Below are 27,704 nucleotides of genomic sequence, written 5' to 3'. Positions count from 1 at the left end.
TCAACCTACCTCTTAGATCCCTCCAGATACTGATCTTGTTTAGCTTGGGTGCTCAGTAGGTTGTTTGCCACATTACTTTCCTGAGAAGGAAAAGACAACACAGAGCAATCAATGAAAGGTGACACTTTGGGTTGGAGAGGTTTAGTACACTTGGCAAATTTTTCTGATGTAAATGCCATATACTTTCTTAATTACACTTTCCTCCCTCCGTAGTGTTGACAGCTGAAGTTTTATTGGTATTCAGCTGCCTCTCACTTCCAGCAGTATGGATAATTACCTTTTCCACTCGCAGTTGCCCACCTCTCTGATCCCTACTATAATTTCTGTGGATGGAAAATGCAAGAGAAACGTTTGCCACATGCACACTATTTTCATTTCTTGTAGGTGTAAATGAAACGGCCCAGCACCACAGTTCAGTCTCTGCAGAAAGCAGTGAATGGCCGAACCTTAAAAACATCATAAAAACCTGTTTATTGCACTGCATTTTACACTCCACCTCATCCATGCATTTATTTACTCATCTGCAACACTGGGGATCTCACTGATTATTTCTATGATTATGCTGACCAAACTTTCTTCGTATTACAGGTGTAGCTGCGGCACTCCAGAGCTCTCTTTATCATGAGAAATGGGATCTGCAAACATCACTTGATCAAACACCAGAGACCTCTGTCCTGAATCCATCCAAATCCAGCACCAGGGGCTTTGGAGGATAAAATACCTCAGGGATTTCTCTCAGACAACACACTGCACATCCCAGAAGAACTGAGCTTTTCTCGGTTAAAAAAACCCCAGCAAAATAAACCTAACATTTCCCTGGAAGAACAGAAGTGGCATTAGCTCACCTGAACTGTCAATACTCAAACTACAGAGGAGCTGCTTTTACTGCCCTGTACCTACCGAAACCAGACCTCAAGCTAGCGATTATTTTTGCCTGAAAATACGGACTTCTTGCACCTGATTACGGCAGCATCCAAGGCACAGGTGAGGTACCAAGGCTGCCCACAAAGCCCCGGCCACCTCACCCCGAGCCCGCCCTTCAGCACCGCCTCAGCCGGCACCTCCGGGGCCGTAAATCCAATCTATTAAAAAAACCAATCGACTCTTTAAAATAAATTACTAATTGAACCAAGGGTTTTCCTCTACCTCTGCCTCCAGGGGAGGACGTGAGGAGACGAGGCGGGAAGGGGCGGAGCCGCCCACCCAGGGAACCGGCCTTCCCCCGGCCTTCCCCCGGCCTTCCCCTCAGGCGCAGCGCGGCGGGGAACGGACTCGGGGCTGAGAGGCTCCCGCTTCCCGCTCCCCTCACCCGGAGCCCGGGCGGGACCTTTCCTGCTCACCTCGGCTGAAGCCCGGAGTCTTTCCCGCTCCCCTCAGCCGGAGCTCGAGGGGGCCCTTCCCGCTCCCCTCGGCCGGAGCCGCCTCCCCTTGGGGTGAGTCGCCCTGTGAGGGGAGGGTCCGGTGCCCGGTGTCAGGAGGGCTTCGGAGGGGAGCAGGGAGATGGGGTCGGGGTGTGTTGTGAGAAATTCCCCGCCTTGCGAGCAGCCCCTGGGGGGCACTGGGGTCAGGCCGGGTGTCGGTGCGGTCCTGTGGGGAGGTGGCCTCAGCCTCTGGTTCGTTTTGGGGGATTTGGTTTTTTCTTTAAAAAAAAAAAAAAAAAAAAAAGAACTTTTCGGCTAACGCTGTGTGGTAAATGGTTTTGCAGGCTTCAAGTTTTCAGCCTGGAAAGGCAGGATTTTGAAGTTTAAAAAAAAAAAAACCAACACGGGAGCGAACTGCCAGCAAAAGGAGACCCAACCTCATGTGCCGCTGGGCTTTACCCTTTGGTTCGGCCCCAGCTCGGACCATGCCCAAAGTGTGTGGAGAAGGAGTTCTTCACGGGCTGTAACTTGGTGGAAATGTCAGTTTTCCAGGTGTGGGCTGTGTTGCAGTCGCGTTTTTGCCCACGGAGCTGCTGGATGGAGCTGCTTCTCCTGGGCTTTTTGTCTGAGGTGCCTCCGGTTTCCAGGGACATCCCTGCAGCCTCCTCTCTGCCTCTCTCTCTCCGTGAAGGTTTTGTCCCCATGAGGCAAAGTCAGGCTCAGAAAAGCAGTTCCCACAGTTCTGAGGCCTTTTCACAGCCCTTGCAGAAGCACTGAGCTTTGCTTCCTGTGCTGACGGGGAAGCCTGACAGCACATGCAACATTCAGGCTGGCTATAAACGTTGTATTTGCTGTTCATAGGTATCCTTACATCTTCTAAGTCACTGATCTGCTGATGTTGTCACAGATGATATTTTTCACTGTGAAATTAGCTATTACCAGGCATATCTGATGCTATGCCATGTCTCCAGTTCCCACCAGCCTTGTTACTTGCTGAAATTAATCTCACTCCTTGTGAGCACATCCTTGAGCTGCTTGTACAGCATCAACTTCTTAGCACAGCTATGGGCCAGAGAACTGATTGCATTTCCCGTTGTTTTTCACCACTAAACCTTATTACACCACCACTGATTCTGTCTGGAGATTGTTTTTTGATTAAAGAATTACTTAGTGTTGGAAGTCTACATGAGAACAATTCTTTAATTTTGGGACCGTGTCGAAACAGAAAGAAAACCCTTGGACTTGGAAGTTTAGGTGAGGTTTGGAAGTCTAACCTTGGGAAAGAAGCCCTGAATTTGCTTTAGGTTTTCACAAGGTACTTTGGCTGTGAAGTGGCATGCAAAGCAGGCATATTCAGTAGGGAAATAACCTTTAAAATGAAGTTTGCTAAAGCCCCAGTAACAAACACCTAAGGACCTGAATTTCATACCTGAATTTCAGGCATGACAGAAAGTGCCTTTGTCTGCCCACTGTTGTCACATTTAGGTTCCTGTCCTCCTGGTGAAGGAACCATGACTGTGGCTGCTGCAAGCATCTCTCCAGAGGGATGGTGCCCATCATTTTATTTCCTTACTCTAGAGGGTAGGAAAAATTGGAGGAAAATTATTCTGGACAAAGCTATGTAGGTCCTTAAATCAAAAGGAAGGAAAAGGGTAAAATGGTAGTAATAGACTAGTATGAAAGGGTAAAATAAGTAAGAAGAATCTTTAAAATAAATCTATTAAGTAGTTACCTAAGGTCTGTTTTGTTCCTGGAGCTTGAATCTGGAGAACTTTTATTTCTCTTCACATTGGGAGCAAGAATCCTCATTTGAGAGGATCAGCTGGCTGATGCTTCTTGTTTTCCTTTTAATTTTCTAGACAAAATCTAAGCAGAACAAGGAGGTTTTGCATTTCTCAGTGCTGAGACAGTCAACAATCTGAAAGTAAAAAATACCATTATTTTTATTATTATTTTATTGTTGTTTCCATGGTTTGTTTTACCCTAGTGTCACTGCTACTCAGCACAGATGTGCCAGGCATGCTGCACAGAATTCCTTGCTGATGCTGAGGAGTTTCTGTTGTTGCTGTGTGCTTTCCCAGGGCTGCTCATGGTGCCCAACTCTGACCAGCTGAGGTGCTTTGAAGGGCTTGCCCTGCTCCAGGAGTTGTGGTAGAGGCTGCACTAGGGGTTTGCTGGGCTGTGGCAGGCCTGTGCTCTACCTAATCCAGTTATTCTTCCTCTAGAATTGGATCTGTGACATGCTTGTGTTTTTATTTGCAGCTCTGCACCATGGCAACTGGAGTTATAAAGTGGTGGCAGTGAGAGGGTGACCCAGCTGAACTGTCCCCTCTTTCTCAGGGCCTTTGGAGTTGGCAGCCCCACACCACCCAGGTGTGCTGAGCTCAGCCTTCCAAGTCAGTGCAGGGGCCATGTGAGCTGGCAAAAATAAAAAAGTGAAAATTTTGTGTTCTCATTGTGCAAAGCAACAGAATCTGGGTGTGCTGACTGGGTCTGGGCTTTGTGCTCTCAGGATTTGCTGACAGCTGCATTCAGCAGGGTGTGATTTGCCCATGGAAAACCCTTCCTTGTGATGGTGAAGTTCTGTTGTCACGTTGAAAATAATTCTGGAAGGTACCTTGACTAAGTTGGCAGTCATGACAAGTAGCTGGGTTATAAAATAATCCTTCCAAGGGCATATGGAGAGAGTTCTAGGACTTAAAATACTCAGGGTGGCTGGATAGCACCTTATGGGTCCATCAGATGAGTGATGAAGAAACAGACAGAAAATTGCATTAGTGTCTTGTTAGGTTTTCTTTGGTCTCTGGGGTGCTCTGTGATTCTTCCTCATTCTCCTTTTCTCTGATCTTGGTCTGGAAAGCACTGTGAGGACTTGAAGTGGTAAATATTGTTTAAAATATTTTTTAGTTTAGGAGCTTGTCAGCATGTATAAACACTATAGCTTTGAAGATTAGGCCACACCTCGAGTACCGTGTCCAGTTCTGGGCCCCTCAGTTTAAGAAGGATGTAGAGGTCCTGGAATAGGTCCAAAGGAGGGCAACCAGGCTGGTGAAGGGACTCGAGCACAGGCCCTATGAGGAGAGGCTGAGAGAGCTGGGGCTGTTCAGCCTGAAGAAGAGGAGGCTCAGGGGAGACCTCATTGCTGTCTACAACTCCCTGAAAGGAGGCTGTAGCGAGGTGGGAACTGGACTCTTTTCACAGACGACCTTCAACAAGACAAGAGGACACAGTCTTAAGTTGTGCCAGGGGAGGTTTAGGTTAGATATTAGAAAGAATTTCTTCACGGAGAGGGTGATCAGGCTATGGAATGGACTGCCCGGTGAGGTGGGAGATTCTCCGTCCCTGGAGACATTTAAAAACAGACTGGATGTGGCACTCAGTGCCATGGTCTAGCAACTGCTCCGGTGGGTCAAGGGTTGGACTAGATGATCTCTGAGGTCCCTTCCAACCCAGCTTATTCTATGATTCTATTCTATGATTCTATGATTACGTAGAGCACTTTAAGCATACTTTAAAATAGCACTGTAGTTATTAAGAATCTTTTGAAATACTATTTAGGCATCGAGTCCCAACAATGCAGGGCAAAATTTGTTGTCAGGATCTCTGAGTGCAAACCCTGTTTATCCTTGCACAAAATGTGGCATTAGATATTGGTACTTCAAAAATCTGAATCTTGAGATCATTGCCTTGGTGTCAGTTTGTGCTACACTGATGTAGCTGAGCAGTGTCTAATAGATCTAACTTGTTTGCTTAAAATGTTTGTTTTTTACAAATGATACTTTTAAACAACCCTTTCTTTTCTGGAGACAAAAAGTTGTATGTTGTGTTTTGTTTTGTTTTTTTCTTTCTTTTTTCATTATTTTATGTCTGAGCATTTAAATCCTTATTTCTTGCATCAGTGATTCTAGGACATGCTAGGAGGGGTCCTTGCTGTGTGTATGCAGGTGTTTTTAGTAAACACTTTTTATCCTTACAAGCTTAATGTTTCATAGAATTATGGAGTCTTCTGAACACTACCAGCTTAACAAGGAACTAGGGAGTAATCCACAGGCAAAATACTTTGGGAAATTGATATGCTGTGATGTATCTCTTTCAAAGAACAGCATATATAAATAATAAAAACTCTGGAAACCCTGCCATGCTGGTGTCCCTGTAGGGACCTGTTATTTCCTTGCATAACCCCAGTCCATGTGCTGTTAGAACCCTGAAAACAGAGAAGTCAGGTGCTTCTTGGCTGTGCTCAGCATTTTGAAATTTGCCATTTGTTTCTTGCTGTCAGTGGCAGCCACTTTTCAGTGGCACTCTGAGGTCTCCTGTCTTTTTCCAGCTCTCCTTTTCCACATCTTTGCAGTTTCCTGGGTTTCTGCAGTTTGGAGCTCCCACAGATGTGTTTTATTTCCCCTGCCCCCACATTATTTCTCACTTGGATCTTGAGACCTGAGCTCCTTGCCACGGCTCGAGAAGCTGTGCAGGGCTGAACAGAAGGGATGGGGCAGAGGGAGGAGGTAGATTGAGGTGAAGTTCTCATTACAGATAAAACTGAATGTGTCAGAAGCTCTAAGCAGTAGTCTCAGGTTTTCTCAGTGTATCCTGTGCTGTCTTTCAGTGGGGTGATGGGAGATGAGCACTATGAGATACTCAGGGGGTCAGAAGCTTGCTCAGCATTCACCCTGAAATCACTGATGTCATCTCCACAAACCTATGGCTTGGGGTCTCTTTTTCCTCCCCAGGAGAAAAAAAAAATCTTGACTTTCAAAGGGAATATCATTTGCCTTCCTCTTTGCTTTTCTGCAGACTGGCTTTCTTTACAGCCTGGGTTCAAAAAATGCCTTTTCCATTGCAGAAAAAATGCACTGGGAGCAGTCTGAAGGAGAGGATTCTGCAGCTGCAGGAAGAGATGTGATGGGAGAATGGATTGGTCTGGAAAATGAAGAGGCCAGAGTTAAGCAAGACAAGTCTGACAGCAGAACTCATGCTGGTGAGTTGAGTAACTTTAGCAGAGGCTTTAATTCTTGTTGCTTTTGAAAGGGGATGTAAACTTTTTAACGAGACTTCAATTTTATATACAGCTGTTAAAGTGAAGCCAGGTAATTATCCCATCTTAATTAGCCAGGTAATTAAGTACAAAGTTTCTCTTTTGCTTTCTGGGAAAGCAGTTTGGCTCCCATGACACACATGGCTTTGATGCTCCTGACATAGTGATGTTACCCTGGTGATGCATTATCACAAGATCTGGATAAACACAAGGAAAAACATATCTGTGATTTCAAATTAACCATATCCTCAACATTTTTCTGGGCTGTTTAGTTTTTCTCTTCCTTCTAGCTGTACAGGTGCTAGGATTGCAGGATTTCTCTCTCAAATAACCCCCATGATTTCAGAATTTCCTGTGTGAAATGTTTTTCCCCCAGTGAATCATTTGTGTTAGCTGGTGAATCACTGGTTTGCCATGTTTTAGTTCCTTTCCCAAGCTGAGGGAGGCAGCAGGGTGCCAATTTTGGCAAGAATAATGGAGCAGCTTTAACCAACACAGTGATGTAGTGGATGGAGGAGGAGAGGGGAAGGGAAGGAGGCAGGAAGGGTGCAGTTTGCGTGTCCTGGTTATGCAAGCAACTGCAAGAGCAGATGGTGGGATGCAAGTCCTGCTTAAGTCTTTCAGAAAAGTGGGTCAGAGATACTATTTTTAATTAAAAAAAGAGCAAGGAAGCTGTAGTTGAGCAAAAGATAATTGAAGCAGAAGGAAGGGGAATCTTCCTCAGTCTGTTTGTACATGAAAAGTTGAAGGAACTCAGAATTCTGTTTTGTAGGTCACCTGTAAGACTGATTACCTAGGGACATCCTCCTGCCTAGGTGCTTCATGGCACTGCATTTGCATACAGGCATCTTCCAGGTGTCCATATTATCTTAGAAGAAAACATGACTTAAGATACTTTTCAGGCTATTCTTAATTGTATAGCTCATTCATAACAGTGGTGAGTCAATGTTATGAGTTCCTGACTCATCTTCAGCATCTATCTGTCTGTTACTGGTTTCCAAGACTGCCATATTGTCAAGTGAGAAGACATTTCATGGAGATGATCTCATCTGTAGTAGAGAGGCTTCTCCTGGTGAGCTCCTCTGAGACTCTCCCTAAAATACATCAGAATCTTGTGACTCTTTGATTCACAGAGACATGGAAAAGGAGGATTTCATTGAAGGAGTGGTATGTTGAGAAAGTTCTCCATCTCTGCAGGGCTTTCCCTGGAGAGTTAGCCTGGGGAGGATTTGAGCTTAATCAATGGGAGATTTTTGTTGTTCTGCCTTTGGTTTAGCGACTTGGAGGGGAATCAGAGTGGTCCCTCAGTTACCAGTAGCAAGTTCTGCTGTTAGCTTGTGCCTGGTGCATGAAGTGACAGCTGAGCACTTGGCAGGGACACTGTTAGGGTGATTCCAGCTGCTGTCCAGGGGAAGAGCTGTTGTCTCCCTCCTTTTGCTGGAGGCTGAGGGCATCCTTCACCATGCTGGAGGAACTCAGCTGCCTTTAAATTCATGTTTGTAATAGCTGGCCTGCTATTTCAGGCTGGTTCTCTCAGCTCTGGGTTATCTGCAGCAATCTTTCAAGCACTGTGCTTGCTGATGGGGCTGTCAGCCTCTTCATCTGAGCTGCTCTGCTCAGTTGTACAAATGCAATTTAGATAATTATGAAAATGTTATCTCTGAAACGCAGAGTTAAAATCTTTCTGAGGAGTAGTTATCACTTGCTGCCTTCCTAATTATCTCTCCTTTAACCACTTTACATTTTTGCTCTTAAAATAGAGCATTAGTAGAGCATAATAACACCAAAATGCCTGCCTATTTTCCTATTAAATCCAAGTTAGGCATCAAAGGGAGAGGAAACTCAATAAAGGCTGCCTTTATTTTTCTCCCTCCTCTCATATAGATTGAAAATGTCATACTTTAAGTTTGTAGTTGCATACAGAAAGCAAAAATCTATGTAGGTCATTTGGTTATAAAGCACACAGCAGGGCTCAGAATGTAGACATGGAGATGAGCTTATCTGCTTTGGTACACACTGAGTGCTTCTGTCTTCAGAGCAGCTCCTTGGTCCAGCCTGTGCTTTGTGACCTTTTATGATACATGACTCTGACTTGATGTCTGTTCTGGTGTCTGGTTTTGCTGCTCTTGTCACCTGCTCCTGCTTTATTCCTTTTCAGTGAAGAGGAGGGAGGAATGCAGGACTTGGGGCAACCAAGCATCAGCAAAATGTTCCTGTGGAGCAGTAATTGGCCCTGGCAGGGATGCTCTGCAGGCAGAGGTGCAGTGACATTTCAGTCTGGCACTACAAGAGCAGAAGGAGCATTCAGGCATGGCTGGGCCAGGGCTGGGGAGGAGGGGATGTGGAGAAGGCACAAGAAATAGAACCAATCCCCAAAGCAAGTGCACAGAGCCTGCATCTCCTTCCACTCTGCTGCAGGACAGGTGAACCTCCTGCACCCAGAAGAAAATCTGAAAGTGTAACTGGTGCTTGTGCAGCTGGAAGAAGAACTTTTGAGACTTTCACTCTGTGCTGAATTTTCTCACCATTTTTGTTCTTGTTTTGGTACAGCTGCAGCCTGTGATAATTGTTATTCTTTCTGAGCTTCTTTACTCTTGAACATGAAGGTTTCAACATTGCTGGTCTCTTTGGTAGAGTTCCTTCTCAAGTCTGTAGGTGCAGTTGAGCAAAGGGGTGTGTGTGTGGCAGCACACAACTCCTGCACTGATAGAAACCAGTTCTTAATTAATTTAGTTCTATGTGCAACATAAATGAATCCATCAGTATTTCATTGGAGCATTAAACCCAGCAGTGGCACATGCTACAGGGATTCTACATTGCAATTGTGAGAAAAATAACTTAATGACTGAGATGGTGGTTTCCACTCAGCTGTTTATAATCCTGCCAAAGGAAAACATTTTTGTTAATTTGCATTTTGAAGTGGTTTTAGTTTTTATTCAGCTGTCTATGAAGTCCCCGAAAATGAGTGAAACAGTCTGTATGGGGGGCTTGTTTAGAGGAAATAATCATACTTTCCAGCTAAATTGGCAGTATAATTTGTTTCTGAATACTTAAAATAAACTGACCATAGCTTACCTGTAGAGTCATTATTAGTTGTCTGGCTTTTTTTTGGCAGTAGGGTCCTGAGAGGGGAAGGCAGTGTTAGCATTATTTACATGCAAAGGTATTAATGAGCTTTCCACTAATGCTTACTTCAATGTTTTGTCTCCTTCTCATTTCCCTTTTAATTACACACATTGAAGTGTTTAGTTGAGCTTCAGTAGCTGCATAAAAGTTCAATCTGTGTACTGAAAGTAGAGAGGTAGTCTGCCCTGTGTCAGTAGCTGAAGACCCTGGTACTCTGCAGGCCCTGTGGTACTCCAGGTTTTCATTCTGTGCTGGTGCTCATGGAATTCTGAAATTGTAACCCAGCTCTGCTGGCTGGCTGTGGTTAAGCCTATGGAAAAGCTCCCACTAAGCAGAGAATGAAGTTGTAAATCCATCCTCACTTGCCCACCTGAAATATCATCTCTTGGGGTTTATTTATCCTTCCATGGCACTGGGAAGGATAAGGGAAGATGAAGAGTGAAGGGTATTGTTTGAACGAGGTCATAAAAAGAATTTGGGAAATGATCATTGGAGGGCTAGAGGGAAGTATTTTCTAATATAATTGCATTTCTTAGAAAAAAACCCCTAACTAGAGGTTGTAGAATATACTTGAGGTGTTCTCCAGGGTTGCTTCAATAGACACTGCCTATAATTCTTCAGTGCCTTGTAAGTTGCTCCTTAGTTACTAGATGGGTAGTGCTCTTTTTGCTCATTTTGCTTTGGGAAGTTCTGGGTTGGAAGAAGCTAAATCTCTGTGAGTCTGTCATTGAAAATCAGTGGTTTCATGTCATAGTATTGAAGTACTTGCTTTACTCATGCACTTGTGTTGTTTCATTAAGTAGCCTTAATTCTTCAGTGGTCTCATCCCCTCCCCTCCTTGAAGACTGTTCTTAGAGACTTCTTCTGAGCAGGTTCCTGCAGTTATCACCCAGAATTTTATTTAAATTCTGCACTGCTCTTGTTACAGTCATTGCCTCTAGGCTTGACACTGAGCTTGGGTTTTCATTAGATAGGGTGAGGTTGTGCAGACATAAGAGCAGTAGTTCTTCTCTTACCCAGTAATTGATGCTTTTGTTTTGCTGATCTGTGCCTGACAGAAAGGACTGAATTATCAGGCAGAGAACTGGATGCTCTTCAGTCTTTTTGCACTGTGAAGATAAGAAAAATGCAACAGCAGCTGATCCCTGAGCAGGGAAATGGTGGCCAACCAAGAAAGCTGCAGGATGGAGCCATGGCACAGAAACCACAGCCAAGTGACCTGAACTGCACTGTTCCTGAGCAGCTCATGAACAGACTTCACCTGATAAATATCAGAGAGACTCTGAAACAGGTACTGCAAGGAACCAGATGCAGGCTTTGCCTCTGCTTTTTGGGAGAAGCACTGGGAAAAAAAGTTGTAATGTAAGGATCAAATCAGGCAGACCTTATTGCTGCCACACTCAGGGCTCTGAAGGAGATTTTTTGATTGGTAACTCAAGCTTTATCTTTTCTCATCCTTCTGTTAGACATTCACTGCAGCTGCAGAGCTGTTGCTAGTAAATAATTGAATGATTGTAAAATATTATCTGGTGATAAAATAATAATTTGTGTGGCTGAGCAAGGCTGGGGTGGTGAATTGTTGCAGTCCACAGTAAGCCCTGGGATAACTGAGGAGAAAAGCCTTGTTTCCTGGTTACATCTGCACCTGCTATTTATAGAAAGTATTCTGCATATTTTTTGATTGTGGAACCTTTGTGACTCCACTCTTAAAAGTGTTCCAAAGGCAGAACCTCCCAGCTTTTGCAGACAGGAGGTAATACAAAGAATTCAACATGCCCACTGGAATGTTGGTTACAGCACTTCCTTTATGAAGAAGCATCTGCATCATCTTTACACAATTCAAGGTGCTCTTCTTCTTCTCCCAGCCCAGTGGTTTATATTTTCCCCCCCATGGAACAGGCATTCTTACACAGCTCCTCCCTCCAACTCTACAGCTAAAAGCTTCCAGACTGGTAGGGTTTGGTGGGTTCTTTTTGTTTGGTTTTTTTTTTGGCCAATGGTACTGGTGTTCTGGCTTTGTGTGTGCAGATGGATTTGAATATGTGGTGCTGTTGATTTGGGTAGTGACTGTCACCTGCAGGTGCCTTTATCCATAAATCTGGGCCTTGGCAAGTGTCTCCACTTTGTTAGAAACCAGCACAGAATGTCTGCATCTGGGAAAGGATTTCTGATAAAACAAAAAATGAGCTTTGAATAGTAATCACAGTCATTTGTTTTCTCTTATCTCTATCACATTTGCTGGCTTAAATTTATTGCTGTGCAGCACAGTAAAAGTGATAACATATTCCTCTGCAAAGCCTGTGCCAGGTGAGCAGGGAGTGAGCCTTATAAAGTCAGTTTTGGTGTGATGATTGTTCCAGGCTTTCTGTTTGGTTGAGTTGTTAGGAAATTCCAGCAATCTGCATCCTTTTGTTGTTAACCAACCCACCATCCCCATTTGGTAGGGTCTTTTACTGCCTCTCTGTTTGTTTCACAGCGTGGTAATATTTTTCTAAGAAATGTAACTTTGCTCTGTCTGTTTGCTTTGGTCTTTACCTCCTCATAATATTTGTATGCAGAGGAGAAGAAATCAAGGAAGGAGGCTAAGAGGCTTGAGGCATGGCTTTGTAGGATTGATTCCACTGCTTTTGCATTTATGTAACCAGATGGAATCTGTGGAAATTAAATCAGATCAAAGTATTGATATTTTATAAATGCACAAATACTGGGATTTGGGTAATGCTGTTAAATATGCTTAAGGTTTCATGGTGGATTAACTAACAGGAATTAATAAGCAGTAATGTTTATCTTACAAAGAAAACTGTGTAATTTTATTTGTATTCTGACTCAGAGCTGCATCTAGGTATTTGAACTAATTACCTCAAAGCTTATTTACCCCTTAGAACTTGTCAAGGTAATCATAACACCTGTGTTGGGTATTCAAGGCCTTTTTTGACCATCACAGTTTCTGCAAAGTCAGTCATGTCTGTGCAGCTTTAAACATCACATCACAGACATTTTGCATCAGAGTTTCCTCTCTCAGGTGGCAGAAGCTCAAATCCATGATTCTTCTGTGTGCCCTGACTGTCAAGAGAAGAAAGCAGAGTTGGCCAAGATCTCCTTCCTCAGACGGAAGCAGTTTCTCCTGAAAAGTGCTTTAACCCAACAGAAACTGGAAGAGCAGATGTATTCCAGAGTAAGCAAATGTTGTTTTATTCTTTTTTTTTTTAAAAAAAAAAAGTTGTGGTACCTTTTGTGCAGACTGCATCTACAGAATCTATAAGCCAGATTTCTTCCTGATTCATCCTTTTGAATGTCTGGATGAAGCTGCCAAGGAGAAATGGCCAGAATACAAACCCAAGTAATCTCCATGTTTCCTTTTCATTTCAGGATGTGCTTACACTTCTGGGAGAAGCCCTCAGAAGCCTTCCCAAACCTTCAGAGGATCCCAGGAGCTTATGGCAAAGGCTGAAAGGTCAGAAAATGTAAATCCTTAAAGCAGGAAACATAACTCAAGGATATCAAGGCCTGGGAGAGCTTCCTGTGGGCAGTTGTGTGCTGAATGCCAGGGGCCGTGGACATGACCCCTCCTGCCAGTGATGAATGGGGTGGGGGTTTAATATTCTTGCAGAGGGAAGCAGATATTCCCAGCACTGCACCTGGGCTCTGACTCAACCCTTCATTCCCCCTCAATGCAAATGTTGCAGTGTATTGTAATCCAGCACCAGAAGCTTCTCCAGTACAGAAACCAACGCTTTCTATTATTAATCTGACAAGTAATAAGTATTGTTTCTTGTGGGATTGCCTGTGGGATTTGGGAGCAGCTCACACAGCTGCTTCTATCCATAAGAAACAAATAATTCCGTTTTTTGGGGCAGGGAGGTGAAATTACTGTGTTTTAGCTCAGTCTTTCCCCACTCTCTTGTGTTAAATTGAATTGGGCTCCAGGTGGAGGAGAAAAAGAAGGTGGCAAAGTAACTATAGAAGGAAGCAAAATGAAATGGGGTATTTTTAGAACTGAAATAATGAGACTATGTAAGAAAATTAATCAGCAAGGCTGAGGATGCCAGCTGGACAGAAATGGTAATAAATGAATCCCAGAACCTGCACAGGATAAGTATCTAGGAAGAGAAAAAAAAAACCCAACAGATGAAAATTGGAATAGGGTGCTGAATGATATTTTTGACCATGGTTTGGAATTTGTTGTAATTGTCTGTCATTTTTAAAGATGCAGTCACTCTTTCAAATAATCCATCCAGGTTAAAGATTGGTATTGAGTACACATCCAGATAAAATGGCTTTGTGCTGGGCATCTCCATGGGACAGACAATGGAATGATCTTCACTGTTACCTCAGAAGCTCTGTGGGCACAAGTGCAGCCACCTTCTGACCTCAGTGCATTGCCCCTGCAGCAGCCTGGGGGCTGTTGGGCTTGGGGGAGTCATGAAGTGACTCTGATCCATCTCCAGTTCCTGACTTCTGTGCATTTGCCTCTCTGAAGGCTGTGGAAATCTTAAAGGAATGTCCTTATCTAGGAATTTTTGCCAGAAAGAAAACGAAATGAAATTTTGTTGTGTTCTCTGTCCCCATTCTGGGACAAGAATAGGTATTGTTCAAGTTGGTTTTATGTTTTATTCCTTTGTAGTTGCTTTCTGTTGTATGCTCTGTATTGTCCATAAGAGTGCTTGGGGGCTGTTAAGCATCTTGTTTTCTCTCACAAATTAGTGGAGAACCTGAAAAGGGGAGTACTAGGGGATGGAGGTGGCTACTCCCACCTCTGGTGGTGCTTCACAACCTGCCCTGGGTGATGGCACTGGGAGCTGAGCCTCTGTAGGTCAATCCCTGAGTGCAAACACCATGCAGCCCGAGGCAGTTCAGAGCCCCTTGTCCTCCCTGCTTCACCAGCAGTTTATTCTGGTGCCCTGTGAGCAGCAGGTTCAAGAGTCCCATGGCAAATATTCCTCTAAGCTTTACTTCTGGAATTGTCACTGCAGCTTCCCCAGCGACTTACGTAGTCAGTAATCTGTTGCTTGTTTCTCCCTGTTGCTCTGTAATCCTTAGAAATGTTTAAATCCCTTTTAGATCTCCTGCTGCCCAGCCTCATGAACCTTTTCTTTTTGGATACTCCATCCCTGTTCTTTGTGAGTCTCTGGAGGTCTGTAACAAACTGCTTCCCACCAGGCAAAGGGTGCTCCTGGTTCCATGGGAACAGACACTGAAGTCAGACCCAGGAGTGGTGATCAGGAGTTGAATCCTGTGAATATTTTAAATTTTCTTCCCTGTGGCCATGGCTTTCATCTCTTGCAATAACACAGAAAGTGGATTTCAGGAGTCTAATTATAGATTGATTATTTTTATAAGTAAAAAGCCATTTTGGTATTTTTGCTTTTGATACTTAAGACACTTTCTAGATATACTCAAATTTCTTGCAGCTCTCTTGTCAGGAGTATTTTATGTATTTTTCTGCAAATACACTGAACTATGAGCTGTTTGGGCAAGGCATCTGACAATATTTGTCTGTCAAAGGCCACAGCACAGTGGCTGTGTTTGTTTGTTTGCATAAACGTTAGGAAGACAGTTCTGATCGCTCCTCTGAAAAAAAAATCAAATCTTATTTTGCTGCTGCCTGTTGTGTCTATTTTCCTGCTGCTCACTCCAGTTCCTTAATTTTTTTATCCAAGAATGGCTCTGAGATCTGAGTGTTTGTCTCCTGTTTTCTTCTGGCAGCTATTAGGGATGTGCAGTGGAATGAGAGAGCTGAGTCTCTAGATAATTTATTTCATAATCCTGTGGTATTTGATATCAGAGATTCAAAAACTGTAACATAGGGAATGTAGGAAAAAAAAACCCCAAACCAAACCAGAAGCAGATCTTTCGTCTTCCTTTCCCCCTTTTCCCCACTTTTTCCCTTTTTCTTTCCTTTCACCTTTCCTCAGCAGTAGGTTTTTCATTTGCTCCAAAGAAACACTAAAAACTGTGTTCAAGAAAAGTTACTCATCTGCTCCCCTGTTGGTGCTTGCTGGGGCATAAAAGGAGTGAGGTGGATCAAGGGTGATTCATGCAGCAGTGCAGAAACAAAACCAGTCTGCTGATGAAAAGTACTTTGGAGCTGTTGGTTTCTGTGCACACCTCCTGTGGTTGCATGGTTAATCTGGGGAATGATTTGTGAGGTAGCAGAGTTCCCTGCTCAGGACTGGGGGGGTTTGTCTGCACATTGCTTGCTCTTGTGTGTGTGCTGATAGATGGTTTCCTGATGCTGAACTTCAAAACTTTGGATAAACTCAGATGCCTCAAATTACCTGTGGACTGCAGCACTGGAATTCCCTCTTCCCTTTGCCCCAGCTTTCTCTCTAAGGCAAAAAATTAACATCTTGTTCCATGGTCTTGTTTCTAACTATCTGTTGGGCTTGGGATTTGTTTCTCCTCAGGGATAAAAACTTCCATCTCATTCACAGTAGGCTGCCAGCACGTGTTTGGGGGTGAAATTTGAGTGCAGTGATCTTGCCTGGATATGAAGTGGGAACAGAGACAAACACGTTTCAATACTGATTTGCAGCTCCTGGTGAAATCTGGAGTCACAGAGCTGGTGGAGGTCACCTTCTCCAACCCCCTCAAGGTCACCCTAGGTGGGACCTGACACCACTGCTCCTGTAACCCTTCTATTAATCTTACATCTTTTCTCTGAAGAGGTATTAAAATCTGAAAGCTTCACCCCCCTCAGGGCCACTGCCTTTCCAGAAACCCATCTCCCAGCCATGGTTGGGTTGTGTGGCAAGAGGCAGTTATTGCTTTTTTATTTATTTCATTTTTTAATTTATTTTACCAGAGCCACTTTGATCAGCTTCCAAGAAGAGGAACTGAACCTGTTTATTCGTCTTGGGAGCTGGACACAAAAGTTTCAGTCTGGTGGCACTGGGGACAAGGCTTTGGTGCTGGGAGCGATTGTGTTCCCTGCGAAGCTGTTACCTGACACAGCACCCAGGTCCTTCCTCAGGAAAAACCTGGACTGGAGCTTTCAGTGCAGTTACTCCAAATCATACATCAGAAGAACACCCAGCGTGTTCTTCTGGAGCATTCTGAAATGTTCCTGCATTCTTCCACTTGTGGTTTTGTTACCATTCAGTAGGATTTTCAAGGAGCGACTTTCTTGTCTCCACTCGGTAAGAACCCAGCTGGACTTCTGAATGCCACTGTGTTTAAAAAATGTGGTTTTAATTTTGTGAGCACACACATTAATCTCACGAGCACCACGTTTGTGTTTTTAACCAGCTAGGTAACTGCTTTTTCCTCCCCAGCTGATTGGGAATCTTTGCCTGCACTGCCAGCAGGATGATGGGGAATGGAATGAGGGGGAGCTTGAACCCTCTGCCAGCAAGGTATGGGGTCCTCTAGCTTTCAGATTACCTGCAGGGTTGATTCAGGGCACCTTAAAAATAAACCAAACCATTTTCCAGCTTCTGGGCGTGATTATTCACTGCTTATTTATTCATAATAAATATGGTTTTGTAATAAAATAGTGCTGTTTGCTCTCACATAGACCAGTGTGTATGATCCATAAATATGTTCGTAAAATAGATCTGTAGCATGTAACAGAACCCTTCAGAATATTCTGTGAAAATTCATGGGTTTAGTTGATATAGCACTTGAAGAACATTTACATACTTCATCTCCACATTTTTAAATAGAACATTTTTGCCTACAGAAGGAAGTTTACAGCATCATCACAGCATGATAGCTTCTTTTAAAACACATCTAGCGTTACTGGCGGTCGCAAGCAAGCCGTATACTTGAGCAGGGCTTTTGTTTGTCATTTTACATGTTTCCTGCTTGTTAAAACAATTGCCTACATTAACAATACAGCCATCACTTTGTTAGAAAATATTACCTCTATATGCTACTCACAACAGATCTCTCATGAATTCTGTGACATAACATTGCAGGCTATGAAAATAGAAACACGCCGTCGGAGGCTTGGCTTAAAAATAATCACCAAGCCCAGTTAAAAAAAGTGCTCTTGCCTTGGGAAGTGAGATTCCCCTGGATGTCCTTCATCCACTGCTGGAATGCTGCTAGCACCTCTCTCCACTGACCTGGAAATCCTGATTTCCCACCTGCAAACAAATCCAGGGCTTGGTCCTGTGTGGAGCTGTTGCTGAAGACACGAGGAGTTCTTCAGGCACAGGCTCTCAGGACCAGGCTGCTGCTGCTCCTGCTGCTGTTTAGGGTCTGGTTTAAGCCTCTGGTGGGATTTCAGACTCTTCAGCTGGATAGGTGGGAGGAAGGCAACACAACTCTGTTGATGTTTGTCAGCCTGGTTGGTTTGCATTAACCAAAGTCTGACCTCCTGCCATCCACAGGCCGGTGGGTTTGTGATAGAGTGCAAGCAACAGATTGAAATTGACTCGACTTAGGAACACAACAAGGATTAAAAAGACATGGTTGCACTGGTTTTACTTGGCACAAATGAGACTAAGTATATAAATATATTTATATATGTATAATAAAGCTGTAGGAAACCTCCAAACTGCTTACAACTCTTTTATAAATGACATAAAACAAGGATATAAGTGCTTGGAAATTTTCATAGTTGCTGCTCTGTTACTGTCTTCATTTTCAGGTATCTCCTGGTAGATCTTTTTTTTTTTTTTTTTTTATGAAACAAGTCCGGGCGTGCTTTGAAAAATGCTCTTTTCTTGGTCTCTCTGATACTCCTCTTGTGCTTTCTGCAGCTTTTTACCTCTCAGTTTCCACTTATGAAACAGGTAGGTTACTAGGGATGTCATTACCAAAGAGAAAATAATAGTCAGCACTATTATCAGTGCAATAGTGGACGAGAGGGACCCTTCCAGCTGCTTCATTTCGGTGTCTCTGGTTGTGTTGAGATCAGCAAAGTTTTCATAGTCTGTTGAGGCCAAGAGAGCAGGGACAGGAACTTCCTTGAACTTGGGCCTCATTGGGATTCAGTCGTTGTTTTCACTGGGTCAAAACTTCAGGAGCAGCAAGGGCTGGGGTTCCCTGGTCACCTCTGTCATTCGTGGGAGGGGTCTCCTTGGGTTCTCCAGGCACAGAGGATGCTCAGGAGCTTTTCTTGGTCGTGGAGGCAGGGAGCAGTGTGTGTCACAGCCTTCACACAGAGCTCACCTGGACCCACAGAAACCTCCGTGTGCTGTTGTCTCCTTTAGAGAAGGGTGGGGAAGGCTGCAGAGCTGACTGCCAGTGGGAGCTGCTTTTTCTTGAACAGATATTTGAAGAAAATCAAATCAATTTCCCAGTAGCATCGCAGTGGCTGGGCTTAGCAGGCTTGAAAGGAAAACAAGCACTGCAACAAGTGTAGTTTATATCTTAGGAGTTCATTCAGCGAGAGGTTGGTTTTCTTCCCCCAAATATTCCCAAAAGTGAGTGAAATCAAGGGCATGGTTTTTTGCTGAGGGGCAGGCTTGGTTTCCTCACCATCATAGGCATGAGCAAAATGAGCTATGGAACTGGAGCTCTCATGTTAACCAAGGGTTTTAATTTTCCCCTCTTCTCTGATGTTTCCTCTCAGACTTGGCTTGTTTGGGAGGATTTTGTCCTCGTTATGCTGGAGTTCAGGAGGTGTCCCCACTGACTGCAAATCTGGAAGAATGACCTGGGTGGAAAACAACACAGGATTATTTAAGAGGTGAGCTCCCTGTAATCTAGGGTTTAAAGCCCTTGCTCTTGAGTAATTCTGATAGGATTTGTCACACACAGCGTGTATCAAAGCCAAATGACAAAAATGCATTGGAAATGCTAAAAAATTTACTCAGCTGAGCAGCTCTGAAGTTAAAAGAGCTGATCTGATCTTCCCTCTCCTCTCCCAGATTTCATTTTAGACTTCAATCTGTTGAGGAACAAGGCTGGCTTCTTCTCACTGACTTCTTCCCCTCAGGACAGTAGGATTTGGCTCCAGAGTGTTTTAGTTTGAGGAGCTGTAAGCACTTTCAGAGCTATTTATTTCTAACAACAGATTGCTGTAAGCCCCCTCCACTCGACTCCCAAATACTTTGAGGCCAAAATTAGGTTTCAGGGATATTGTTCAGAGATGTTCTGTTCAGTAGGATGAAATCCTCTTAGAGAAATCCGTGGTTCATCCCACTCAGGCTAACAGAGAACCCAGGGTCTTTCTTACTAATAAACAGCACATTCTTGTTTGTAATAGAGACTGTTTACTCTGGATTAGCATTCTGTTGATGGTGGAAGATGTAAATGAGCAGTTCATGCCAGTTTGGAACAATATGTTCACATAGTCAGAAATAAATGTTGATTTTAAAGAAAGTTTAAAAGCCAGATTTTCCCAGAGTTTAGGACAAAAAATACGTTTTTGTCAAACTGATTGAGAGTGGTTTTTTTTTTCACAAAAGAGACCAAGTGCAATGTACCCCATCTTTGAGGAACGTCTGCATGTTGTACTGCTGGCAGGAACGTGTACAGGAGGTTGTGACAGCAATGGTTCAGTGCTGCTTGGCTTTATGTTCAACATCTCTCTCAAGAAAGAAACTGCAATAAAAGCACTTCAGAAACTGACAAATGCCCTTCTGATTTCTGGAGCTGCTAAGTGTCCACCACCTACGTGGAAGTCCAGGAGGGTGGAATGTTTCAGCAGGGATGGAAAGCAGATTGTGTCCCACTTACCTGAACCCCAGTCTTGTCTCATCTGTGTCCACAGCTGTCAGATTCCTGTGGGGAAGAAAGGAGATGGTTAGGCAGCTGGCACTGTTCCAGAGAGGTGAGTGGGTGTTATTTGTATCTCCCATCTCCCCATCACTCCAGGAATGAGTGTTCTCAACAGCAAAACAGGAATGCTTTTAAATTCTTCAGTGTGCTGCTTGTGCTCCAGCTGCTCTCTGGGAGGAGGAGAAGGAAGAGGAGGAGGAGGAGGAGGAAGAAGAGAAGGAGGAGGAGAAGGAAAAGGAGAAGGAAGAGGAGGAGAAAGAGAATGGGAAGGGAGAGGGAAGAGGAGGAGGAGAAGGAAGTGGAGGAAGAGGAGAAGGAGGAGGAGAAGGAAGAGGAGAAGGAAGAGGAGAAGGAGAAAGAGAATGGGAAGGGAGAGGGAAGAGGAGGAGGAGGAAGAGGAGAAGGAGGAGGAGAAGGAAGAGGAGAAGGAGGAGGAGAAGGAAGAGGAGAAGGAGAAAGAGAATGGGAAGGGAGAGGGAAGAGGAGAAGGAGAAGGAAGAGGAGGAGAAGGAGGAGGAGGCTGCTTTTAGGGACAAATCCCTGCCCTTCAAAACAATATCTAAGGATTCTGTTGGTGGCTCTGCAGGCTCTGGAGTGAGTGTCACCAAACCCCTGGGTGTCTCTGAGTAAGAGGACAATGTTGCCACCACTTTCTGGTCTGCCTTGAGGGCAAAGAGTGTTGCTTGTGGATGAACTGGGGAAGCAAAGGCTGCAGGAGGAGAGAAACCTCAAAAACTGCCTTGGCTGAAGGGTGCCCAGCTCATGCTCTGATTTAATTCAAACTGTAGAGAATGAATTATTCTTCTGGTGCTTGGTTTGGTGTGAGTCATGAGTTTCCAGTATGTTTTATCTGAGAGTAATGAATGTGCAAAACAGTATCATGGGAACTGGGCACATTTAATATTCCTATTAATAGTTAATAAAATAGATTAGAGAGGTGAAGGTATTTACAAAAAAAAAAAGTGTGTTTGGTCTGGAAATACTGATTTGTAGGAAGAAACTTTTCATGACAGCAGGCTAGTTTAGCTTTAGGCTAAATACATTTCTGAGCTTTTGAATGAAATAATATTTTACTTTGATCCTTGTTATAAGCACAGGGTACTGATGTCATGGACTTCACTGCTGTGGCTCAGGTTTTCATACTTTCCTGTTATACCAAGCTCAGGTTTAAAGTAAACTCAGGATGAGATGGGGAGGACAAAATCTGCTCCTTGTTTTGCAGTAGCCTTAGGACAGGCATTGACTTTCCTCTCCTTCCAGCTGTGCCCCTCAGCACTCCAACGAAGCAGAGACAGATTTCTGAGGATTTGTGGAGTTTCTGAGGTGGAAAGTAAGAGCAGGTTGGATGCAGTTTTTTGTAAGAGAGGAACAAAGGAAATTGCAGTAGCAAAACTCAGTGCCTCAAGTACCAGCTCAGGATATTGGCATCTGTCAGATGCTGAATTTCTGAAAGGAGATAATGCTGATCATCAGCTTCTTGATTTCACTGAAACTCCTCCCTTTTTCTGAGGGCAGAGCTTGCCTCAGTTAGCTGGAGAGCTGGAAATAACAACATTATCAGTGTTACATGAAGAAGGGTAACCATGCTTTGTATTGAATCCTTAAAAAGAAATAAAATGCTGGGTGGGAGACCAGGTCTGTATTAAGTTTTAATCGACTGGGGGTGTTTTTTTATTGTTAGGATAACAATATTGTTTTAATATTGTTTTTATTGATTTACATGTTAGGATAATTTTTATTGTTACCTGTCTTTCAGTTGAAGAAACAACCAAGTTCAGTGAATGTCTGAAATCTTCAGCTTTGCTGGGAGGATGAAGGCCAAAAGTTACAGGTGAACAAGTGCAGTTTTGTTGTTTGAATAGGAAGCTGATTACACACACCTGTCCTTTGGGCCTGCTCAGACTTCCTTTCTTTGTCTTCCTGACTATATTGATCGAGTGAGGATGGTTGATAAGGACATACAAACCAGCAGCAAGGGAGACAAATGCATAATGCTGTTCTCATACAACCACAAAAACATCTTCCCAAAGTAAAGACAGCTGACCTGAAACTATAAACCTCCTCCTCGTGAATGACTATAAAAAACTTTGATTTCAGTAGTGGGATAATCTTTGGTTTCTGGCTTTGTGTGGCTGCTGCTCTCACCTGCTCATGCATACAGACATTGTGCCTTTTGAGGTGCTGATTGCTCTTCATGTTTATACCATCTCAAATAGGGTTTCTGCCTTCAGCCTGCTTGTAAATGCCCCACTGCCTTTCAGATTGTCTCTTCTCTTTTTGTTGCTACAGAAGAATTTGCCTCCTCCCTCGAAATCTGCATCTTTTTGATGTAATAAAAAAAAAAAAAAAAAAAAAAAGCCCAAACAAAACATTTGTATGAAATGGCTCCATCATGTTGTAAACCTGAACTATGTAAATGACTCTTCTCCTCCTCCAGAGCAAGCGTAGCAAGACACCTACTAATGCTCTTGTGCACAAAATTGCAGATGAAAGCCAGAGTGGGAGTGAGAGCAACAGAAAGCAGGGACAAAGAGGAGGGAGGGAAAGGAGGAAGGAGTGGGAAAAGGAGGGGTGGCAGGAGAAAAGGCTTCAAAAACCATGTAATGAGATGTTTGAACCTTGCTACAGGGTTGTTTATTTTCCCAGTAGGTTCTGTGTACTCTGGGGGTGTGGGCTTAAATAATAAACATTAGATTGTTGCAGAAGGATGCCCTAGAGTGTCACTGTGTTTATAGGTCTTACAGACCAGGGATTTATCTGAGAAATCCTAAAATGCAACAACCTCTTCATGCCTTTATCTTCCATATTGTCTCATCTTAAAATAGAAAAAAATTCTGGTATAGATTTTTACATGCAGTCATCCTTAGAAGTTTGATTTGCATAAAACCTTTGCAATTACATTTGGTGATCTAACTGGCAACTCAGACAGAGATTTAAGCAAGTCAGTCTTTTAATTAAGGGTCTGAAAATGTAGTTCTAATCTCTTGGAATGCTCTACACAATGTTTTGATCCTAGCAAGCAAGAAAACTCTGCACTTAGCATTTGTTCAGCCTGTTCTGTCTGGTTTGTACCTGAGGTTTTCTCCTCCCTTGTGCAGAAAAGAGCAAAATCCCAGCATCAGTCAGGTCTGTGAGCCAACGGGAAGTTCAGATTATTCCTGAAGAAGGAACAGATCTGTTGGGATTGTGATTTTCCTTTGGGCTGCAGTGGGCTTGGGTAACTTTGAGGGTCAGAGCAGAACCTGGTACCATGTCAGCCCTGCACTGAGAGGCAGTGAGCAGAACAGCTGCTGTGGAGAAAGGTGGAAGGTGCAGGCTATGAGGCTGCTCAGGACTTGATGTTCCAGAAGAGCTGGGGTGGGCAGTGTCTGTTCTTAGTGTGGACTGCCAGTGTAAGGTGCTGTTTTCCTGGGCACTTTGTTTATAGAGAGCCCATCTGGAGCTAATTCTGGGTTTGAAGGTTTTAATTTTAATTAAGTGATCCCTGAAGCACAGAGCAGTTGAGTGGCAGACCTGTCATGCTGCAGGTTTAGACTCTGGGTTTGATACTCATCCCACTGACTGGATGGGTGACTTCCCATCACAGTATAACCTGTTCACTGAGTACAAGTGTGGTTTGATAAACACCAGCAGCTTTGTAGGTGTGATCACAGCCTTCTCCTAACAGCATGTTTTGGCAGATCCCAGCTTGTGTCTCTCCAAGGTCCAGATCCTTTGGGAAGCTGCTGGTGCCTGTTACCAGGAAGGAGCTATACCCGAGTCATGTCACAGACTGAACATAAACCTCAGGAGGACCCCCCTGGGAAAGGGATTTCAGCCTTCTTGTCTGGTGGTGTGAGGGAAGTTTATCATCCTGATCAATGAAATCCTTGCTTGACATTTTTAGGGTAGCTTTGAAAATGTGTATTAAGTGATGTGCAGGCTGAGGCTCGGGCACGCTGCACCAAATCTTGTTAGGAACTGACCTTGGGTCTTGTTCCTTTCATATGCTTGTAGTTAGGTTTGGATTTATTTTTTTTCCCTTTAAATTTGGCAGACAGTGCTGTCTCAAAGTGCTGCTCTCTAAGCAGCTGAACAGATCTGTTGGTGATGCTCACTTTGAAACAGGCTTCAGTGCATTTTAACAACTATGGTGAGGTTGTTTCTCTCAAAGCAGCACACACTATTCTTTCTTTTGGAGGATGGATTTTCCTGATAAGCCATCCTTTGTTTTTCCTACTAAAGGAACAGTCTTTTATCAGCAGCTAAAAAATGTACCTCGTAAAATGTGGATTTTTTTTTTCCCCTTTTAAATTGAACTTTTTGATAATTTAGTTTGTGATCATTTCTTCTACACAACAGTCTGTGCTCTTCTTCCTACAAACCTTTCAAGATCGGGGACAATTCCATCCTGTGGTTACAGGGCAGCCTGTGAATTTTTCCATTAGTGTGTGTTTTAAATGTTATTCTGTGAAATCACCAATTCCCCAGCCTCCACTGAGGCTTAACCTTGCTCAGTGATTTTGGGCCATTTGCCTGTTTCTAGGGTCAGTTTGTGCTAATGCTCTGCTGGCATGGGGTCTCTTAGGGTCAGAACAAGTACTTAGCAGTCCAGGTACCAGTGGATGTTTAATTATTCTTTGGAGTTAAGGGATCAAGGGGAACTGAAAGCTGTTTAGAGCTAAAATCAAATGAACTAAACGCAAAGCCTAAGAACCTTCAAAAAAAGAAGATCTTAAGACAATCAGTGGCTTTTTCATGAAATCCTCATTTTCTTTGCAGGTGAAAGAGGGTTCTGATGCTGAGCTAATTAGTTGTGAACATGGGATGAACAAATGAGATCTGCTTTCTTACCCCAGTCCTTTTTTTAATCTCTCCTCTTTTTTTTTTCTTCTTCCCTACTGCTAGCAAGGAAAGTAATTACAGATGGGACACTTTGCAGCCTTTCTCTTGGATCTAAAATCTGCCAAGATTGAGGCTCCAGCAGGGAGAGCATTTTTTTTTCTTTTTTTCTTAAATGTGCCAAAGAGCAAAAGATTGTTTGAACATTCAGGTATTCAGCCAACTAATTTAAAAAGAAAACTCTTCCTCCTTGCAGCCAGCATGTCTTTTTCTTGATGAATAGTTACAGCCTAGGACTACAATACATTGAATACCCAGGAAATTTCACCTTTAAAGCTGTGCAAGAAAAATAATAAGTTAAAGGGTGGGAGGGAGCAGGGGGCTGGGAGGGGGAGTGATGAATGTCATTTGAGATGCAGCTACTTTGTGTCTCTGCTTTTCTGGAATAGGTTGGGGTTTGTTTTCCACAGGATGGCTTGAGGACAGTCTCTGAATAGTTGGAGAGCTGGAGGTGAGCAGAAAGCACCCTGCCTGCCCTCCTCTCCCAGTCTGCAAGCCCAGGTAGCTTGTCTCTGGTTGGAGGAGGCAACCTCTGGAAGAGGCAAGAAGGCAGCCAGAGACTTTCTGTAAGCATTCAGCTTCCTGGTCAGTGTTGGCTTTCCTCTTAGCTCCAAATCATGTTCCAGAGGGGAAAAGTTATGTGAAATGCATTGGAGATGAGTTAATGGGTTGGAGATCAGGGGCTTACATGGCAGGGGCCTCTGCCTGGCTTTAGGTAGGGGTGGAAAGGGATGAGGGATGTGTCCCCCTCCCCTCCATGGGCTGAGGGCTTCAGCCTTGCTGCGTGGGGAGCAAATATCCTGACTGGGTGTGTATCTGGAGGGGGGGAGGGGTGGGCTGCTGCTGGGGGTGCAAGGAGGGGGAAAGTAACATGGGTGCTGGAGAGGGAGGCTGGTGTGGATGTGGAGAATTGGGTGCATGATGAGTGGGGAAGGGCAGGGGGTCCCAAGGGAGAGGGGAGGGGGCACATTGTGTGAGAGGAGGAGAGGTGTCCTCTCTGTGCTCTGGCAGGGTGTTACAGGTGTCTTTGTGAAGGGAGATGGGGGGGTGCATGCACCCCAGGGGAGGACAGTCCCACCTCTGGCTGGAGCTGGGTAACCCTGCTGTGCTGGGGGGCAGCGGGGTGAGCAGGGGAGCCCTGGGGGCTGATCCCATCCCACACTGTCACCGTGCTGCCCGGTGTCCTGCCAGTCCCACACTGTCACTGTCACCGGGCTGTGCCAGCCCCCTGTGCCGGTACCGCACCGAGCCGGAGCCCTGGCTGGGAGGCTGCGGAGGGATGCAGGGGGGTGGAGTGGGATGCATGGGGAGCAGCGGGATCGGTGGGATGCAGCGGGAGCAGTGGGAGCAATGGGATGCAGCGGGAGCAGCGGGATGCAGCGGGAGCAGCGGGATGCAGCGGGAGCAGTGGGATGCAGCGGGCTCGGTGGGATGCAGCGGGAGCAGTGGGATGCAGCGGGAGCGCGGTGCGGTGCTGGTCTGGGTGCTGCTGCTCCCCCCGCCAGGGCACGGAGCTTTGCGATGGGCTGCGGGGAGGTTGGTCCCCTCGCAAAGGGACACGCGTGTCCCTGTGGGAACGGGGAGGGGGTGGAGGCTTTTTGACCGCGTCCAGCTCAGCAATTGCCCCTTCCCTCTCTCCTTTCCTCCCTCCCTCCCTCCCTCCTCCGGTTTCCCGGGAGCTCGGCACCAAGGCTCGGTCGCGGCCATGCAGCACTCACTCACTCACCTTCTCCGGCCACATCCTGCGCTGCCGGCCGGGCTGCGGGCACCAGGGCAGGGGGGGGCAGGGCTGGGAGCCCCCGCTGGATCCGCACCATGGAGGTGTCCTGGGAGGTCCGCAAAGCCGAGAGGCAGCCGGTGCCGGATGGAGAGGCTCCTGGGTTGGGCTGCGGCTGCGGGGAGGGAGGGAACGGGAACGGGCTCCGCCAGCTCAGCAGCACTCACTGAGCTCTGCCAAATTCTTCAACTTTATTTAGGGGGGAGGTTGGATCACATGGGGAGCTTCACCCAACGGGGAGGAGCGTGGCGGTGCGGAACCGGGTCAGTGACATAAAAACCCGGGATTTAGTCACGGGCAGCAGGATGAAGAGTGTGAGCATGGAGAGCAGGCTGAGACAAAGAGGGGAGATGCTCCCGGGAATTAAATCCTTGTGTTTTCTTCTCTTACCTGTATCATTAAGCAGAGTAGTTTCTTGCTCCTTTTGTCAGGTAAATGTTCTTAATCGAATAAGGAATAGGAGCAGAATGTAAAAGAAATGGTTGCAGCTTCCGAGGGCTTTTGAGCACATTCTTCTCGGCAGGCAGGGCAGCATTCTCCAGGTTGGGCTTTTTCTCTTTTTCACCTTTCTGAAATGTTGTCTGCCTCTGTCCTGCCCTGATCTATCCGTTCAGATGCTGCAGACCCACCCCAAAACATACACTTGTCCAGGGCAAGTAATTGCCAATGGCTCCCATCTGTAATTTGCATCTCTTGCTCAGACAAAGAGAAGGATGCTTCTGGCTGATCCCACTGGCTGAGAAATCATTGTGGAATTCTCTTTCTACGGCAGCTTTTTCTGATCTCTGGCTCATTCATGAGTAAATGGCAGAGCTCCTGGCAGGAGCAGAGATAAAAGCAAAGCTGTCCC

General features: G+C 44.9%; 1 protein-coding gene and 1 long non-coding RNA gene across 5 annotated transcripts; one reads left to right on the top strand and one right to left on the bottom strand.

The window, feature by feature from the left end:
- The first annotated feature begins 1,203 nt into the window (after positions 1-1,203).
- C4H8orf48 (chromosome 4 C8orf48 homolog) lies at positions 1,204-17,140 on the top strand. 3 transcript variants are annotated; one of them, XM_030449359.1, is made up of 8 exons: positions 1,204-1,433; positions 3,221-3,285; positions 3,624-3,734; positions 6,205-6,339; positions 10,581-10,813; positions 12,545-12,697; positions 12,892-12,976; positions 16,328-17,140. In XM_030449359.1, the coding sequence occupies exons 4-8, from the start codon at positions 6,210-6,212 to the stop codon at positions 16,336-16,338; spliced, it is 612 nt and encodes a 203-aa protein (XP_030305219.1). In that variant the 5' UTR covers positions 1,204-1,433; positions 3,221-3,285; positions 3,624-3,734; positions 6,205-6,209; the 3' UTR covers positions 16,339-17,140. The 3 variants fall into 3 exon arrangements, with proteins under 3 accessions (XP_030305219.1, XP_030305216.1, XP_030305218.1); XM_030449356.1 differs by lacking the exons at positions 3,624-3,734; positions 16,328-17,140 and having other exon boundaries at positions 12,892-12,990; XM_030449358.1 differs by lacking the exons at positions 3,221-3,285; positions 3,624-3,734; positions 16,328-17,140 and having other exon boundaries at positions 12,892-12,990.
- Positions 16,948-27,704, bottom strand: LOC115598211. Of its 2 annotated transcripts, XR_003987492.1 has the most exons (4): positions 26,804-26,996; positions 20,155-20,199; positions 19,902-20,019; positions 16,948-19,129 (listed from the first exon to the last, which is right to left on the bottom strand). It is a non-coding gene; the product is annotated as an uncharacterized LOC115598211 (long non-coding RNA). The 2 variants fall into 2 exon arrangements; XR_003987491.1 differs by lacking the exon at positions 19,902-20,019 and having other exon boundaries at positions 26,804-27,704.

The sequence above is a fragment of the Calypte anna genome, chromosome 4, assembly GCF_003957555.1.
Source record: "Calypte anna isolate BGI_N300 chromosome 4, bCalAnn1_v1.p, whole genome shotgun sequence".
NCBI lineage: Eukaryota > Metazoa > Chordata > Aves > Apodiformes > Trochilidae > Calypte > Calypte anna.
This window is presented reverse-complemented; position numbering and strand designations above follow the sequence as displayed.